This window comes from Camelus ferus, chromosome 1 (genome assembly GCF_009834535.1).
Source record: "Camelus ferus isolate YT-003-E chromosome 1, BCGSAC_Cfer_1.0, whole genome shotgun sequence".
Taxonomy (NCBI): Eukaryota; Metazoa; Chordata; class Mammalia; order Artiodactyla; family Camelidae; genus Camelus; species Camelus ferus.
In genome coordinates, this window is record NC_045696.1 from 71,296,981 (window position 1) to 71,315,996 (window position 19,016).

Consider the following 19,016-nt stretch of genomic DNA (forward strand, 5'->3'; position numbering starts at 1 on the left):
TTGGCCGATTGTTCTGAGCCCAGTCTCTCAGGAAGGTTCTGAACAAGTGAAACCAGTGGCTCTTTTCAGAAAACTAAACTTAAAGAAAAAAATAAACTTTTTTTTTTTTTTCAAAAGGTTGATCAAGGGGGGGCAGGATATAGCTCAGTGGCAGAGTGCTTGCCTAGCATGCACGAGGTTCTGGGTTCAATCCCCAGGACAGCCATTAAAATACATAAATAAATAATAAACCTAATTACCTCTCCCTCTATCAAAAAAAAAAAAAAACGAATAAAAGGTTGATCAAGAGTAAGATTATCTAGGAGATTTAGAAACATGACACTTCTGGAAAGATCAGGGATTAGGTTTGGAGAGATGTGGCAATTTAGGGATGAAAAGAGCAACCTTAGAAGTTCAGGATTTAGGAGAAAGGGCTTCTCTCAGGCAGGGGAATTATATGTTACATTTAATAGCACCTGCAAACTTTAAAATAGTTAGGGTTCCTTGGTAACTAAGCAAAGAGTCCTGACACTAAAAGTCATCTTTTCTCTAAAGACTTTCTAATGTTGTTTTTTTTAAAAAGTGTTTTTTAATCATATTGGGAATCCAACTGGGATAGCGCCCTTAGAGAAGATCACTGGGTTAAGGGAGGTGTCAGAAGTGGGTTCAAAGTCACATGAAGGTCCTGGGCTGAGGTTTATTATGGTTAGTGTTTCAGATCTAATTTCAGAAACACTTGGCTTTTCAAGCCTTCCATTTTTCTTTCCCTGCCATAACTCAGCGGAGCTAGGGGAATGAGTGGGAGGAAAGAGTCTTACTTTCTTCCCAAGGATGTTTCTGAGGGAACTACCCTTCACTTCCACACAAGTCTTTTGTTTGAATTCTCACAAGTACTGAAGCAGAACTTGGAAGACGTGAGAACTTGTTGGCGAGAAGATGTACTCTGCCATTGAGAAAACCTTAGGTACTTCTTTCTAACCGGAGCAAGCTAGGGCTGGTCACAGTCTCAGCTCGGCCTCTCCCTGCAGATGTGTGCCATGTTGTACGTGAGGAAGGTGCCCAGTCTTGGGGGTCCCCAGGGAGTGGTCTGGAAGTGAAACAGAGCAATGAGGGTCTTTGCAGGAGAGCAGTGTGCCCTTTGGCTTTTCTGCCTGCATTTTACTGCCTGTGACTCAGCAACTTACTAGTGAGAACGAGGGGCTGCACACCAGTCAGTTAAGTATCCTGTGGTCCACGTTAGACTGGTGGAAAAGGAGAAGGCAGTTTAGCGTAGAGTGTTGGGCTAGGTGAGGAGGCCCCGTCCCTGCTGAGGGTGTCCCCACACTCCCGTGACCTCCCCGTGGGCCTGAGGCTGGGCTACACTAATGAGCTACCTTTTGCCCTTCAGCTTCCTTCCACTGTATAGCCTGATGTGTTTTGCTACGTGAGTGTGCGCCCTAGGCTTGTCTCCCTGGTCTTGATCCAGTGTCTCATCTTTGCACCTCTCTCACAACTCCTATCAGAGTTTGTTTCTAATGGAAGAGGTTCACATGATAAAGAAAAAACCAGCCAGCCCTCACATCACGATAGAGATGAAAAATGCCACCTTGGCATGGGACTCCTCCCACTCCAGTATCCAGAACTCACCCAAGCTGACCCCCAAAACGAAAAAAGACAAGAGGGCTGCCAGGGGCAAGAAAGAGAAGGTGAGGCAGCTGCAGCGCACTGAGCATCAGGCGGTGCTGGCAGAGCAGAAGGGCCATCTCCTCCTGGACAGTGATGAGCGGCCCAGTCCTGAGGAGGAAGAGGGCAAGCACATCCACCTGGGGAGCCTGCGCCTGCAGAGGACACTGTACAACGTCGACTTGGAAATTGAAGAGGTAACTGTCCGCCGGGTGTCTGTTCTGGTTAGAGTGGGAAGCTGCTGTTCCTGTAGCAAAGTTCTCTGTGGCTAAGGAGCAGATCTGGCCAGCTCCACCTCTAGAAGGGATATTTAGGTGCTTAACAGTAGAAATTAATAACAGCTGATCTCGCGAGATACTTTACAAACAAGGAAATGAAGCATTCAGGTGGATTTTCCACGATTTTGCCCTGAATAAATTTGATTATTATAGTTGTATGTAAGCTGTAATAACTGTTTCTAGTTATTATAATTCTGTGTGAGCTTCTTATTAGCACTAGGCTGTGCACAGCACAGAACCTGGCATATAATAGGTATTCTTAGTGATGCTGTGTTCGCCAATTCTATTGTAACTGTTTATTTTTAATGTAAGTAAAGGGTCATTATGATATATGATGTCGCTGCCCAGCTAGCACAGGAGTAGTCTCCTCCCAGCGGCCCTCCTATGGCGAGTGGCTGCCATGGAGACTCCAGGTTGGAGACTTTTAAAGTAGAGACTGCGAGGGGAGCCAGCACCACACTGAGGGCTGCATCATCAGCATCCCAAGGGCATCTACCTTCACACATTCAACAGCCATTTTTGAGTGCCAGCTCTATGCCAGGCACCGTTGTAGGGCCTGTGGATGGAGCAACAAAAACCAAATAGACAAAAATCCCTGCCCTCCTGGAGTTTATATTCTTGTGAGCAAAGACAGACAGTAAATAAGTAAACTATATTGTATGTCAGTAGGTGCTAAAGGCTGTGAAGAAAAGGGTGGGGAGCAGGTGTGGTTGCAATTTAAATAGGCTGCCTGAGGGAAGGCCTCAATTAAAAAGTAATAACAGGCTGGGGGAAGGGTATAGCTCAAGTGGTAGAGCGCATGCATGCGAGAGGTCCCGGGTTCAATCCCCTGTACCTCTTCCAAGCAAAAATCAGTGAAGAAACCTAATTACCACACCCTCAGAAAAAGTAATAACAGGCAGAGTGCTTTTATTTTTTTAATACAAATTGAAGGCTTCTGGTCTGTCAAGCCTGTCAAGCAAGCTGGTAGACATTGTTCCAACAGCATTTGCTTATTTCATGTCTCTGTCATGTTTTGGTAATTCTCAAAATATTTCAAACCCTCCATTAGCAAAAAGGTTACCACTCGCTGAGGACTCAGATAATGGTTAGTGTTTATCAAGAAAGTGTTTTTAAATTAAAATAGGTACAATTGTTTTTTTAGGCATAATGTGATTGCACACTTAATAAAGTATATTGTAAACATAACTTTTAACGTGTACTGGGAAACCGGAAAATTTGTGTGATTCCCTTTATTGCGATATTTGTTTTACTGCGGTGGTCTGGGACCAGCAATATGCCCGAGGTGTGCTTTTGAGCAAAGACTTGAAGGAGAGGGTTTGTGGATTTGTGGGGGAAGAAGAGCATTCCAGGGAGAGGGATCAGAGCATAAAGGCCCCTGTGTCCAGTGTGCCTGTCACGGGAGCAGAGTGAGCGTGAGAGAGAGGAGTGGGTGCTGAGGGCAGAGAGCGTTGGGGCTCCAGAGCCTCCTGCAGTGACTTCGGCTTTACTCCAAATGAGCAGAGAAGCCCTTAGAGGGGTTTGGAGAAAAGTGATGTGATCTGACTTACATGTGAAGAGAATCATTTTAGCTTCTGGATTCAGAAGACTGTGTAAGGAAACAAGGAAGGAAGTGAGGAAAACCAAGGAAAAATGTAAGGGTTTTCTGGACCAAGGGTGGTGGTGATGGAGGTGATAAGAAACGTTCATCTACATAATTGGAAGTGGGCGTGGGGGTTCTAATGCAGTCTATGTCAAAATCGGGAGCCACCCGCAGGCACATTACTCAGATCCAGAGCTGGAACTAAAGGGAAAACAGAATTCCAGCTCTTGGAAGCTATAGGCAAAAAGGGAGATGGTCCTCAGTGAGACCACCCAAGAGAACTAGTGTGGTTTACCATTGGAGGGCACACAAGTCAGTTTTTAACTTCAGTTAACTCTCAACAGCAGGCTTCTTATTTAATAATGATTATCTTGATCAAGGCACCTGTTACATTGCTAATCAGCTGTATGAGAGGATTATTCCTTGTAATCAGCTGAAATGTACTCTTCTCCTGTCTGTTAATCCTCATTCTGCCCTTTAGAGCCACATTCACATGACAGACCTTTAGCTGTTTGAATAGATACCATGATTCCCCCAGCCCCTGTTTAAGGGAAGGGGAGGGAAGTTAATATAAGCCTGCTGTCTTCTGTGCCCCAGGCACTCACTCCATCGTGGATGTCTTCTTTAGCCACCATTCAGTCAATGGAAAAGAGTTTTCTCTGTGTAACCTGACTGGCCTGAGCAGAGTCTGACCCTGTGACTTGGTCTCCTCCTCACCACCTGGCTGTAATCTTTCAACCTCCTGGACCATGTCAAAAGCTTTGTCCAACATATTTTTATTAAGTACCAGACATTTGGCTTGGCCCTACAAGGAGAACTCCTTCCCTCAAGTTGCTCAAAGCCCAGTAAGAGACAGTATTTGTTTAAGTAACAAGATCAAGTTCACACAGTTGGCAAGTTCTAGTGGAGTTGGGGTTCACATCAAGACCCATCTGGTGGGGGAGGATATAGCTTAGTGGTAGAGTGCGTGCTTAGCATGCATGAGGTCCTGGGTTCAATCCCCAGTGCCTCCATTAAAAAAATAGTAAATAAATCTAATTACCCCCCAAATAAAAATAAAGAATTAAAAAGACCCATCTGCCTGCAGAACCCCTGCTCTTCACAGCATCATCCTTCACTCCTTTCCTTCCCTGCGAGACTTGAGGCAATGGAGGGTTGCTGAACAAGTGGCCTTGTTAAAAATCACTGCCCATGGAGAACTCAATATTTTGCCTGAGGATGGTCAGTTAATCCCAGACGTGGTTTTCCACTTTCACGTGGGATGGATGGTTTAAATATGCCTTCAGATTCTTGGAAATGTTTTGTAGAAAAATGGAAATGATGGTTCTCATAGTTTTTTTGTTTTTGTTTTTGTTTTTTTGGAAGATGATTTATAGGTTCCAGAGGAAAAAAACATATAAAATGAAAATCAAGAAAATAATTTCTTGATATAAATAAAAATCAAGAAAATAATCAAGATTCCTGCCTTCTCTTCCAAAAACAACAACAAAAATAAACAAGTAATCAAAAAGCATGGGTTACCAATAAAGTAGGAAAGGGGCTCAGCCTTTCTAGAAGTGATGTGGGATACCTTAATGTGTGCAGCATATGTAATTTTTCCAAAAGGCTTACACATCTGTTGCCTTGGTGCATCCCCACAGAAACCCTGTGACGTGGGTGGCTGACGAGGGAGAAGAGAGGTAAATGACTTGCTGGGTCGTCAGGATGACACAGTTCCCATAATGATGGAGTGTCATTGGTGCTTTTTTCCTCAAAGAAATCAGAAGTCCTAGAGAAGAGTGGTCGGTAGTCCTTTAATGACCTTCCTCTTTCGTGTGCTTTGTCCAGGGTAAACTGGTTGGAATCTGTGGCAGTGTGGGAAGTGGAAAAACCTCTCTCATCTCATCCATTTTAGGCCAGGTAAGATTTTGTTATTATCCTTGGCATATTCTGCTTCTTTCTCTGGATTCTGCTTAGCAAGAGGCTCAGGAAAAGTGAACTTATTTCCTGAAGAGTCAGGAAAGGTGGAAACAAAATGACCCTTGGTCTGTATCACACCTCTGCCTCTTGCCCTCCCCCCCCCCATATTCCTACCTCTTAACAACAGCATTGTGTCCAGAAGGGGACTCAGTGGACGCCTGGTGAATGATTGATACTCAGCTGGAGTCATTTGTTTCTCATGCCTTCTTTTATCCAGCATGTATTTATTGAGTGCCATAAGTATGCCAGGCAGTGTGTTGGGAAATGTCAGAGGTAGCAGTGGACAGATGGCCAACAAATGGAAGACGCAGAGCTGACTAGCCTCACCAGCCTCCCTGTTAGAGAAAGCCTTCAGGATTTGATCTAGAAGCAAAGACCCACTGTTTTCAGCCTAACCATTGAAAGAACTATGCCCTCAAGGAGTTCATGGCCTACTTGGGGCACTTCTAGACACACAGGTGTAGCACGGGGCAGTGTGTGAATAGTGCTCAGAGGGCCCAGCAGAGAGCTGTCAACATTTAGAGTGGGGATCATCCAGCTAAGACAGATTATCTTGTACTATGTTTTAGAACCAAATAATCAGCAAAACAAAATACTCCCCACCACTCCCCCGGCAAAACCCCAAGGTACTTCCACCTGCTTCTAAACTTGGATTAAACTAGCTTGACTTAGATGGTTGAGATGAGGATGAATTTAAGCTTATTCCTCGTGATGGATGAGGTCCTCTGAATCGTTTATCCATATTGAGGAAACTAAACAAGTGGGAGAAGGGGTTGGGGAAGAGTGTTTTGTAGCATCCAGTTTATGGGATACTTTATCTTGTTCAACTCCCCTTGGTGGAGTTGTGTCTCCTTGAGAGCCATGGTGTCCAGGGTGGTCTGAGGAAGGCTGAATTCAAATCATCTGGATGAGCAGCTCCACACCCCCGCCACTTTCTGCTTTATGAGACTCTACAATGGCCAGGTTCAGCCGTTGGTCTTTGTAAAAAGCCAAAAACCTCCTAGATGATTTCTGATAGTCAGATTTAAGGGCCAGTGATGAGAGACACAGGCGGAGTAAAGCAGAAGGAGGGTTAGTGGGCAATGGTTAAATTGAAACCTGAATGGGTCTTTGCTTCTGGATCAAATCCTGACAGCCCTCTCTGTCTGACAGAGGGACTGTGAATACTGGTCAGCCCTGCTTCTTTACAGTTCAACTTTTTTTTGGCAGTCTATAGTGTGGGGTGTTTGCACTGTAGCAGCCAGAAGAGCTGGGTTTCCACAGTAGACCTTTGGTGGGTTTCTGAGCACTTTTAAGTGCATATCAGAGTGCTTACCAGTTTGTGGGCAGTCGGTACCACTGTGTTATGATCTGTGTGTGTACTCTGTGTGTTACAGTGTTTGAAAGGACAAGCTTGTATGTGTAGGTTGGTTAATGACACTGTTTTAAGCTCTAGCATCCCTAATGCAAGACGAATGTCTACTGTTAGTCCCAAAAGGAACCCTGAAAGAGGGTAAAATGGGTAAATCAATTCATGTCAAACATTGCAACTGAAAACACAATTCAAAGCACGTGGCTCATCATTCAGTCTCTTCGTGATGGAGGGGAGCATCTGCCATCATTGCATGGATACTCTGTAATAGTAGTTGATGTCTAACTGGAATTTTTTTCCCTCTGGTCCTCATTTTACAGAAGCAGCTGATCTAGCCAACAGCCTGGATTAATTCTGTAGATGAGTTGGCCTGCCCTCATCTTGAGGCGGGGACTAGCTCTAAATCCTTACAGCATCCTCCCCAGGGGAATTCTGAAAGGGCCTTCTGCTTGTGCTTCCTTTAATTAAAACAGTTTTCAGTTAGGAAGAAAAGGATAATAAAGTAGCTTATGGGTTGCTGAATGAAGTATTTGTTCATTCAAGTCATGGGTTATGCTGGGCTCCCCTCACACATAAGCAAGGAGAACTTTGATTTTCTTTGCTGCTATAGCTCTCTGTGGAACAAAGGTGAGGTCTGAATTTGGGTTCAAAAGGCATCCAAGGAAATTGCCAAGACTTTCAAGTCCATTGTGGAATGTGGGGGTTCTGTTGGCTTAGGGTGATGGTTTTGCATTATGATGCCATTGGATGGTGTCTGTCTCCCTAGATGACACTTCTAGAGGGCAGCATTGCAGTCAGTGGAACCTTCGCTTATGTGGCCCAGCAGGCCTGGATCCTCAATGCCACTCTGAGAGACAACATCCTCTTTGGGAAGGAATTTGATGAAGAAAGGCAAGGAATGTTTGGTTTCTGTCATGCTTTCCATCTTGGCCGCGTGAGACACAAGGCAGCCCAAGTCAGCAGGCTCTGCTCCAACCGTGTCCCTGATGCTAGGTCTCTTTGTGTCCCTCAGATACAACTCTGTGCTGAACAGCTGCTGCCTGAGGCCCGACCTGGCCATTCTTCCCAACAGTGACCTGACGGAGGTACAAGCCTGGTGGGCCAGGGTGTTTAGCAGAGAGGATTCTGGAGGAGGGGTGTCAGGGCTGTGCCAGAGCCACCTTCCAGGAGTGCATCTAATTTATTTATTTTTAATGGAGATACTGGGGGTTGAATCCAAGCATGAGCTCTACCACTGAGCCATTCCCCACCCGCTAGGAGTGAATCTTAAATACGCGGGAGAAGAACCTACACGGGGAGCTTTGCTTTCACTGGGACTTGGTGTTAGGAAAGCATTTTGTCCTTAGGGCAGAGACACTGCCTGTTTTAAGCATATACATGTTTCATGTGTCATGTGGATTTTAAACAAAATCCCATTGTTGGTTCAGAGCTCATGTGTTCCACACTGTTCATTTTTAAGGCCATAAGTCAAGCATGTGCCTGTTGGGCTTCTCCCCTGAACTTCACTCTGCCAGCCTCCTTACTCACATATGGTCTCTAGAGAGCCCTCTCTCCTTCGGAAAGAAAGAGGCCTTAGCACAAACCTGCCTTTCTTGGGTTCTCTGCCCTGGAGCAGTTCCCAGAGGCCCGTCTCTGGCACTGCCTCTTGCCCTTTGGTGTTGACCTTCCCCTCCCATGACCTGCCTCTAGGTCTCTGAGGCTGGCTTTTTTATTTGGCTGACATCAGTTTAAGCCCTCAAACCAGACTTGATGACTGGCTTAATTAGTTTCCTGGCCCTCAGGTCCTGGTTCCCTGATTAGCAGCTGATCAGCAGCATCTCTGGGGACTTGTTAGAAATACAGATTCTTAATCCCACCCAGGATCTTCTGAATCAGAGATGCAAGGGGTGGGGCCCAGCAGTCTGTTTTAACAAGCCCTGAAGGTAATTCTCACACACACTCTTGTCTGAAAACCTCTGAATTAACTGAACTTTTTTTAAGGACAAGATTTTTTTAAAAAATACAGAGCCAGATACCATTTGACAATTGATTTTTTTTTTTCATTTGTTCATTTACTAGCATTTATCAAGTGCTTGTTATGTGCTGGCTACATGTGGAGAAACTGCTTGGGGCACTGGGAAAATAAAGAAAAGGGACAACAATATGTGCCCTCAGAAAGCTTACAATTGAGAGAGACACCCCAACAAAAACTCATGAAAAGGAGTCCCCTTTCTTTTGGGTGTTAGTGGAGAGGGCCGGGAGGCTTCACAGAGAGGACGCCAGAACTGAGCAGACACTGAACAGGAAAAGGCATGACAGTAGATATGTGTGTTCCTAATAGATACACTGTTTAAAATGACTCAGATCCCAGAGTGCTGAAGAGGGATTGGCAGTGGCGGCTGAGAGCTGCTGGGAAGCTGGGTGGCAAAGGGCCTGCTCTGTGTGCCATATTTGGGTGTTTAGATTCTATCCTTTAGAATTCTAAGCAAGGGTGGTACATGGTCAGCTTTATGTTTTGGAAAGATCTTTCTGCCCATGGAAAATGGATTGTAGTTGGGTGTCAAGACGGCATTGCAAGGCCAAATACAGGATTGATTAGTAACCAGATGGTTGTGGGAGAGGGGGAGGCATCTGGGCTGATGCCCCCCGTTCTGGTGTGGGCCCTGGAGGATACAGTGGCCCTTCATCGAGGTGGGGAAATCAAGAGAAGGAGTTGGTTTGGGTGGAGGGGAGGAGAGATGACTGGGGCAATTGATCACTGAGCCTGGTTCCAGACTTGAGCTGGAGGCCTTCCTATGCTTTCTGGGCTCCTGTAGATTGGTGAGCGAGGAGCCAACCTGAGTGGTGGGCAGCGCCAAAGGATCAGCCTTGCCCGGGCCTTGTACAGTGACCGAGACATCTACATCCTGGATGACCCCCTCAGTGCCTTAGATGCCCATGTGGGCAACCACATCTTCAACAGTGCTATCCAGAAGCACCTTAAGTCCAAGACGGTTTTGTTCATTACCCACCAGTTACAGGTATGGTGCTTTCTTCCTTCCCCAGGCTGCCCTCCTTGGCTTGAGAAATCAGAAACAGGGAGATAGTTGGTCCCAGTCCCTTCGTGGGGCTCCTAGATGTCCCTGGAATCATGAGTGTTCACTGCCTCAGCAAGTTGCTCTCTGTCCCATTGTACCAATAAAACTCACTATACCAGATGGCCATCTGAATCAGAGATCCTTGGAGCATGTTAGCTTCTGCATATAAATTAGTGAGTAAAAGGGCTGAGAGGAGTAGGCAGCAAATGGAGTTTGGGTATGAGATGGTTTGGGAAGCACTGTGTTAACATCTGTATGCGAAGGGGAACTGTTCAGGGAAAATAAGCTCTTCTCCCTCTGTCATCCCATGACAAGCAGCCGTTTCAGAGAGCAGCTCAAGGATGTTGCCCTCTGCTTTGCATATGTTGTCAAGTTTGGGGGGCTTGCCCGCCCTTCTGTAATGGGATGTCTGTAATTATGTGTACTTCTGAGTACAGTGAAGGGATGTGAAGTTTGATGCAGGTTTTGGGAGGCTTCATCAGCAGATTTATGTTGAAAACGGGAGGAACTGCATTTTGATCTCCATCACAAGGCAGCATAAGCTAAAACTGGGGTTCTCAGTCTTGGCACTATGGGCTTTTGGGGCCAGAGAGCTCTCTGTTGTGGGGGCTGTCCTGTGCATTCCTGGCCTCCATCTACCAGATGGCAGGAGTACTCCCTCCAGTTGTACCAAAAATGTCTCCAGATATTGCCCACTGCCCACCGGGGGCTCAGTCACCTCCAGGTGAGAACTGCTGAGCTAAGGTGTAGATATTTGGGTGTATTTGCACAAATATTAGCCACACTATGTGGTCCCTGTCTCTGTCCCCAGTACCTGGCTGACTGTGATGAAGTGATCTTCATGAAAGAGGGTTGTATTACAGAAAGAGGCACCCATGAGGAACTGATGAATCTAAATGGTGATTATGCTACCATTTTTAACAACCTGTTGCTGGGAGAGACACCCCCAGTTGAGGTAAGTATCACATGACGTGTGTGTGTGTGTCTTTCTAGCAAGAGAGACATGACTGTAGAGAAATCTCAGCTGAATTCAGTGTCTGTGTCTTATTGGCAGAGACCCTATTTTCTGGTGACCAGACTGCGGTGCATCAGATCACATACTGGTTCTACTCCAGGAGGGCAGGATTGTGGGGCTGGTGGGCCGAGGTCTTCTATCAGAACTTACTAGGAAGGCAGTGGCAGGGAGAAGGATGTGGGCTCAGTGAGCGCTGTTGTTCCATTGTAACTTACTTTCATAAAGTCCACCAAATCCTGACTGAAGCATTACAAAGCTCCTTTCTTAATAGTCAGATGCATAAGGTGCCAGGGAAGAGACATTAAATACTGCATACATTTGAAAATTATCCATGGTATCTGGCTGCTGACTTAGTACTCTTTAACTAACACCGACTGTGGCCCAGTTACTGGATTAGGCACTGTATAGATGTCATGCAATTTAGTCATCTTAACAGAGCTCTGCGGCAAAGTATGATTATCCCCCACTGTTACTGCTGAGAAAACGGAAGCTCAGAGGGTAAACAGCTTGCTGAAAAGGTTGGTTTGACGCTAAAGCGCCCATTCTGTTGGGCTGCCTGCCTCCCGCGGCAGCACAGAAAGGTGGCAGCTTCCTCTGGGCTCTGAGTTAGGCAAAGACAAGAGCGTGCTTAGTCCGAGCTAATCAGAGAGCTTGTTTCTCCTTCTCATCAACTTGCTCTCCTATTGGACTTTTGTTTTCTCTGATCACCTTGGGTCCTAGGAGTTCACTCAGTCTGGGGGAAAAGCTGCTGCTTAGCTACTAGGTCATTTTGATGTTGAGAAGGATGAAAGCAGAAAGTTATTGGGACCTTTCCTAGGAGTCTTATTTCAGTGTTTGGGTATCATCCCTGATTGATTTCAGGTTCAGTACAATGAACTGTTCATGACTGTTGTGTCTTAGGCCTTTTGCTGTAACTCAGACATTCCAAGTGTCAATAGTAACTTCTATAGAGACACCTGATCCAGATTTGGATTTTATGATCTCTCCCTGTGACTCTCAGGGTACTTTGGGCTTTTCAGATTATTTCTTCCTCACGTAGATGTGGAGGGGGGAAATGAGAGGGAGAGGAGCTAAAACATGAAATGTCCAAAGAGCAAAGGAATATTGAGAGCCAGAGTGTTGAGTGGAGGAGTGTGCTTTCAGTATGTCACTTCACTTTACTGAGCCTCAGTATCCTTATCTAAAAATAGGGGTGGCACCTGCCTCTCAGAGTTGGTATATTGATTAAATGAAGTAATAATTAATGTTCTTACCCTAGTCAGTGGTCAGCAAACAGTAATTTTCAGTGCATTTACTCATGCACTGTAGTTAAGTATAAAATTTAGGGTTCTATCTTGTGTTCTAAATGTGGCTCTGAATTTTATTTTATTTTCTGATTTTTTTTTCCCTGTCAGTTGGAGAGCAAACTGGGATCATGAGACTGACTATGACATAGAATTAAATGTAGTAAACTATACTAAGAGAATATCCTGTATAAAGATATAAGAGGAACTTGGAAAGGAGAGCATTAAGTAGTTTCTGTTATCTCAGGTTCAATTTGATGCATGTTTAGTAAGTCCCTGTGTGCCCTGTTATGGGCAACTCTAGGTGCTGGGCCCTGTCTAGGTTATAACCATGAGTGAGACATCATCTCTGTCCTTGAGGAACTCAGTCTCCTAGGGAAGACCAGTGCTCTTATGCTCTTACAGGGGACTGTTACAACACCAGGTCACGCAATGTGCTGTAAAAGTACCAAGAAGTGCCTGGGAGGACAGGGGAGGGTGAACTTTATTCTAGAGGAGTGTTAAGTTGCTTCAGAGAGGATGTAAAATTTGAATCCGTCTGAATGGGAACAACTGTGACTAAGTTGGGAAAGGAGAGGGGCATTCCAGGTGAAGAACCAGTGTGGTTAAAAGTACAGAAGTGGGAAGTGGCAGTGTGATGTGAGGCATGGCTAGGGTGGAGAGTCGAAGCCACAGGCATGGGGAGGAGCTTGCAGGGTTGGACCAGAGCCAGAATGTGGAGGTGTTGCAAAACCAGGCTGAGAAGGTGGAGTTTCCCATGGTTGTAGTGGGAAGTGATCAGACCTGTGATTTGATTTAGTGATGTGACGATCAGAGATGAAAAGAATGGAAGTGACCCCAGCACAAATACTTTGGACAAGTTGGGGTGGATGAGAACAGCATAAAGGCTACTGTGTTTGGAGTTTAGGTAGTTAGTGACTTTGGGGAGAGCAGTGTCAATGAAATAAGAAATCCAGATCTCAAACATTTAAGGTATTGGGGAAACTGCAGAAATGAGTATAGGTGACCCTTTTAAGAAGTTGGATGCGTCTGTTTTCAGTAAGAGCAGCAGCTCGATAAATGATTCTCTAACACGTCCTTTGGACGTTTGTCTGAATGGCTACATCACAATGACTGGAGACACTTCTTTTTGTGTGTGTGTGTTAGATTAATTCAAAAAAGGAAACCAGTGGTTCACAGAAGAAAACACAAGACAAGGGTCCTAAAACAGGATCAGTAAAGAAGGAGAAAGCAGTGAAGCCAGAGGAAGGTAATGACCTTTTTTGAGATGTTAGATTTGTCATCAAATTTGTTTTTGTTTTTGTTTTCCATTGAGGCATTTTATTTGCATGTATATGTTACATCCCTAGAAAAAAGATCCGTGGCTTTCCCTCCTCTGTATTTTCACACACTTGCTTCTTTACGGTCCATGATGCCCGCTGAGGTTGTCCAAACAATGAAACCAAACTAACTGGATGGGAGCTGCGATTTTTCTACATCTTTGAGTTACCCAGCAAATCCAGGTCAGATCACTCCACATTTGTTTAACCTGCCCGTGAGGTTCACAACACTTTTCCCAGTTCTGTGATTGACAATTAAATTTACCAATATAACCACGCCTCAGCATCACAGTGAGAAACCAGACGATGACTTTGGAGCGTGGCCTAGTGAGAACCTGGCGTTTGCCTCTCTTTTTGGCCTTGACCATGCTCTTGAGAGCATCAGCCAGGGACACTGATGAGCACCATTATGGCGGCACAGAAAGATTGCAGAAAGCATATCATTAAAGTTGATCAGAAATTATGCCCTGCAGTAATTCATGATGTTTGATAGCATTGTGTATTGCAGAGTGCCTGGCCTTATATTTCTAGAATAATGAAACTCTTGTATGATTATTGCGAGACCATAAGGCACCTTCTGCTTGCTTCAACAGACCAAGACCATAAGAATAACCTTTAATCCTATGCCTTCTCATGCTGTGCAGGTGGGGCAAGGTGTAGGTAGTCATAGTATAGTGAGTCATCCTGAGTAACAAAAAATTGAATGGTGGGAAGAGGAATACCTTTCATTCCTGTGATTCACCTCTGCTCTTTAAAAGTCATGCCAAACCCAAGCAGAGGTTTTCCAGCTCAAAGAATGCCTCTGTCCTCAGTACCTCTCCTGTTAGAATGAGACTCTTGTCCTGAGCAGACTACAGCAGGGCTGTGGTGAAGAGTTACTGTGGGGTTTTTCCTACTTGACTTTCCCATCCAAAGTCCTTGGTCCTATTTTTTATTTTATTTTATTTTTTTAACATTTTTTATTGAGTTATAATCATTTTACGATGTTGTGTCAAATTCCAGTGTAGAGCACAATTTTTCAGTTATACATGAACATATATATATTCATTGTCACATTTTTTTCTCTGTGAGTTTCCATAAGATCTTGTATATATTTCCCTGTGCTATACAGTATAATCTTGTTTATCTATTCTACACTTTGAAATCCCAGTCTGTCCCTTCCCACTCCCCACCCCCTTGGCAACCACAAGTTTGTATTCTATGTCTATGAGTCTGTTTCTGTTTTGTATTTTTTTTTTTTAAGATTCCACATATGAGTGAATCTTTCTCTTTCTGGCTTACTTCACTTAGAATGACATTCTCCAGGACATTCATGTTGCTGCAAATGGCATTATGTTGTCAGTTTTTATGGCTGAATAGTATTCCATTGTATAAATATGCCACTTCTTCTTTATCCTATTTCTTAAACCCTTTATCTTATCAACTGAAACAAATCTTGGGAGTTAGAAAAACTACTTGCAATACCTTAGGCATTTTCACTTTTGTGATATGTTTTAAGCTGCCTATCAGTTTGCAAGTAATAACAATAATGAATAAAAATGCATTCGTGTTTTAAAGTTCTCTTTCTGTATGTCACCTCTTCATCTTACATTTGCATCCTTTCCCAGATTTGCCACTGCTTTGGAGATGGGCCTGTTTTCATTTCCTTGTTCTTAAAACTGCAGCAGATTTTTGGTGTTAGGATTTGACCATCCAAATTTACCACTCCCTGCCTCTTTTCTCTCTTTTAATACACCAAGTATGAGATTTCGAATTCAGGCGTGATTTAAGAGACCTGAATCTCACATGCACAAAACAAACACAGTGCAGAAGTCTGAGACATCTGTTAGTTCCTGCCACAGGCAGTATGAAAAAAACAGAATGTCTTTTTAGGGAACATTTGTCATTACTTATATAGCCACTAACCTGGAGACTCACATCACAAAGTACTCAAGGCATGTGTGGCTTGTTTGAAGATAATTAAGCATCATATGTGATAAAGAGGCAGAGGCTTCCTGTGAGGCTACTTCTCTGTATTCTCCTGTGAGCACCAATCTCCTGACCACCTCTGGGAGCTCCTAGGAAATATCTCTGAGTCTTTTCTCTCCTACAGCCAGTCACCACATCTGACTGAATGGACCGGAAACTCCATCCCCATCATCAGGACCCTGGTTCTGGCCTTTATCATCCCCTCCCTAGAGAGTTACAGCTGCCTCCTGTTAAATCTTCTCTCCACACAAACAGCTGAGAGATCTAGTTAAAAACAGGAGACTGACCAACTCACTTTCCTGCCTGAAGCCTTTCAGTGGCCTCGCAGTTTCAAAGCAGCATTTTCTAATCCTTTTCCTGATGTGGTACACATAGAAAATGCCATAATTTATATGGGACCTTGGGATGTCTGGAAGAGACTGCTCACTGTCAAAGGTGGCTAGTCTGGCCATTCCAGGCCCACCTAGTCCAGTAGGGCCGGGAGTCAAATCTGCACACCTGTAGCCCATTCTCTTGAGATGGTCTTGTCCAAAGGATAAAGTTCAAATGCCTTGATCCTCAGACCACAGCCTGCTTAATCAGCCTTATCTCCTGCCACTCCTTATACACACAAAATGTTCCAGCCATATTGAAATGGTTGTCTGTAAACACCAATTTGCTGTTTCCCCACCCCTGTGCCCAACCTTTGCCCACCTAGACAACTCTGGCTTACCTTTCAAAGTGTAGTATGGACTACATGGAAATTCTTCCCTGAAACCTCCCTGCTAAGCCCCTCCCAGCTCCCCCAAGTAGGTTATGCGTACCTCCTGGATGTTCCTGTGCTGCCCTGCAAATAGCTCTAGCATTGGAGTTCACACATTTCATTATAATTATGTGTTTATTTACCTGTCTGTCCTACTAGAGTGTGGAAGGACCCTCAGCCAGATCTCAAGGGCTGGGACCTGGTCTGAATACACCTTACTATTCTAGAGCCTTATCCCCGGCCTGGTTCATAGTAGGTGCTTTGTTAATTTAAATGGGTGAATGAACACTCCTGATGAAGGGGAAATAATTCTAATCTAGAGCTCTGTGAAACTGTAGGCTCTCTTTGATTCTGCTCTTCTACTTCATTGACTTCATTCTGGAAAAGCAGCTTTTCCTTTCTGAGTTCACGTTTCTTTTTTTCTTACCTAGGGCAGCTCGTGCAAATGGAAGAGAAGGGGCAGGGTTCCGTGCCCTGGTCAGTATATGGTGTCTACATCCAGGCTGCTGGGGGTCCTTTGGCATTCCTAGTCATTCTGTCCCTTTTCATGCTGAATGTGGGCAGCACTGCCTTCAGCAACTGGTGGTTGAGTTATTGGATCAAGCAAGGAAGTGGGGTAAGGTTATTCATTAACGGTGAATTTATATGTCTAGGATTATGAGGTGTCTCCATATCCCTTGGCTGTTCTCAGGGAAACTGCTTTAGTTTTCAATTAGAAGAAGAATGAACAAGGATTACTCAAGATGAAAAGATGAGTCCCTAATGTAACTTCATCAGATAGTTGCTCCCTGACCAACTCATGGAGCAGTACAGTTTATCAGTAGCATGCCTATAGGCTGTCTGCCCTTGCCCACTAGAAAACAGAGGAGCGGGGCAAAGCCTGCCTTAAATTGGCCTCAGCCAGGTCTCAGGGTCGTTATCCTGCACCCTCCCTTGAGCCGGGAATGGCCCTGATAAGGGGTTCTTGGCAGTCACTTGGAGTCTTGCCTCATAGAGCCTTGCCTCCAAACAGAACACCACTGTGACTCAAGAAAACAGGACCTCTGTGAGCAGCAGCATGAAGGACAACCCTCTGATGCAGTACTACGCAGGCATCTACGCCCTCTCCATGGCTGTCATGCTGATTCTGAAAGCCATTCGCGGAGTGGTCTTTGTCAAGGTGTGCTCTGGTGGCCCTGCTCCTCCTTTCCCTGGGGGCTGTGTGGTCAGGCTCCCCCTGGCATCTCTCGGGTTTATTCTGAGTCAGGGAGCCCCTTTGAAGCAAGATGGCCCTCGCCAAAGTGACCTGCACCCACTTTGTCTCACCTGTTTGCCACCTCGCTCCTCTGTGGACATTTGCCCTTTTCCCGCCTTGGGATGGATGTCCCATGGAGGGGGAGGTGAGCCCGCCTGAGTCCCTGATCACTTTGTGCTCTGCTCCTCAGGGTACGTTGCGAGCCTCCTCCCGGCTCCATGACGAGCTTTTCCGCAGGATCCTTCGAAGCCCTATGAAGTTTTTCGACACTACCCCCACAGGGAGAATTCTCAACAGGTTTTCCAAAGACATGGATGAAGGTATTTCTCACTGCTTCTCTCCATTATGCTCCAGAGCACAAGCCAGAACTCATTGTGCCCTCCAGCCTTCCAAGTGACTCGCTAGATATGCAGATCTGTCCGGCCTTAGGTTCTGAGAGCACGGAGGCCGCTGATGTTTGCATCAGGAACATTTTAGTTTAGGCGTATTCTCCATGTTACAACTTCTCTTTAGGCTGAGGGCCTATCTGATTTTCCACCTTTCATCTGAGTTCTTACATGGTCGTATTTAACCTGAAGACCAGTTCAGAGGATTGAGTAAGCATAACAGCTTTGGACAGGAGCATCTGAGATTCCAAAACACACATGGACTTGTGGGTACTGCATTGGTTCCTGGATACCTACAACTTCTGACAGGTTTTCTGGCTGCTGGCTGCTGTGTGGGCTGTCCCAACACCAGAGCTTAAGTACAGCTGACCCTTGAACAATCAGGTTGGTTGGATCTGTGAATATGGAACTGTGGACAAGGAACCGCATACCTGGAGGGTCTGACTGTAAGTTATATGTGGATTTTCAGCTGCACAGGGGGGCCTGTACCCCACACCCCCACATTGTTCAAAGGTCAACTGTACTCCAGTAGCCCAGAATGATAGTGATACTGCCTGACGTTTATTGAGAGCTTACTGTAGTAAGCAGTGGGCTGAATGTTCTACATGCGTTATCCTAATCCTCACAGCAGCCATGTGAGGTGGGTGTCGTTTCAGCCACTGAATACATGGGAAAGCTGATGTCTAGAAAGGTTATATAATGTGCCCAAGATTACTCAGTTATTAAATAACAAGCTGGGAATTGAACCCAGATCTTTCTGACTCCAGAGCAAATGTTTTAATTGCTGCACTGTGCTGCCTCCATGGCAGGAGTTTGTTTCAGATGTCGGCAGGCCAGTGTAAAGCCCCGGCCAGAGGTAATAAGGGATCAAAGCCATCCCTGATACACATGATGCATGATGTGATCCCGTTTTTGTTAAACTCACGTACAAACACACACACACGGAAAAAAGACTGAAAAAAAGAAATCAGTGGTATCAACATGTCTAGGATTTGCATAAAAATACTCCATTCCTCCCATGTAAAAAAGGAAGGAAGGGGATGGCCAAAAAGAGATGAAGAAAATGTTGATAACTATTGGAGGTTCTATACTCTTTCAACTTTGCATATGTTTAAATTTTTCTATGACAAAAATTTCTTAAATGTTAGCAGCAGTTCATTGGTATTGGTAAGAGAGACTGTTTATTTTATTTTTTGCATATT

General features: G+C 45.0%; 1 protein-coding gene across 5 annotated transcripts in view; it reads left to right on the forward strand.

Moving 5' to 3' along the window:
• ABCC5 (ATP binding cassette subfamily C member 5) overlaps positions 1 to 19,016 on the forward strand; it is a 75,491-nt gene that overhangs the window by 35,916 nt on the left and 20,559 nt on the right. For all 5 annotated transcript variants that reach the window (XM_032483309.1, XM_032483323.1, XM_032483317.1 and 2 more), the window contains 10 exons: positions 1,482 to 1,838; positions 5,329 to 5,400; positions 7,578 to 7,702; positions 7,824 to 7,896; positions 9,607 to 9,810; positions 10,679 to 10,822; positions 13,312 to 13,414; positions 16,626 to 16,810; positions 17,207 to 17,353; positions 17,619 to 17,748. In XM_032483309.1, coding sequence (XP_032339200.1) covers positions 1,482 to 1,838; positions 5,329 to 5,400; positions 7,578 to 7,702; positions 7,824 to 7,896; positions 9,607 to 9,810; positions 10,679 to 10,822; positions 13,312 to 13,414; positions 16,626 to 16,810; positions 17,207 to 17,353; positions 17,619 to 17,748 — 1,540 coding nt within the window. The remainder of the gene's footprint in view (positions 1 to 1,481; positions 1,839 to 5,328; positions 5,401 to 7,577; positions 7,703 to 7,823; positions 7,897 to 9,606; positions 9,811 to 10,678; positions 10,823 to 13,311; positions 13,415 to 16,625; positions 16,811 to 17,206; positions 17,354 to 17,618; positions 17,749 to 19,016) is intronic.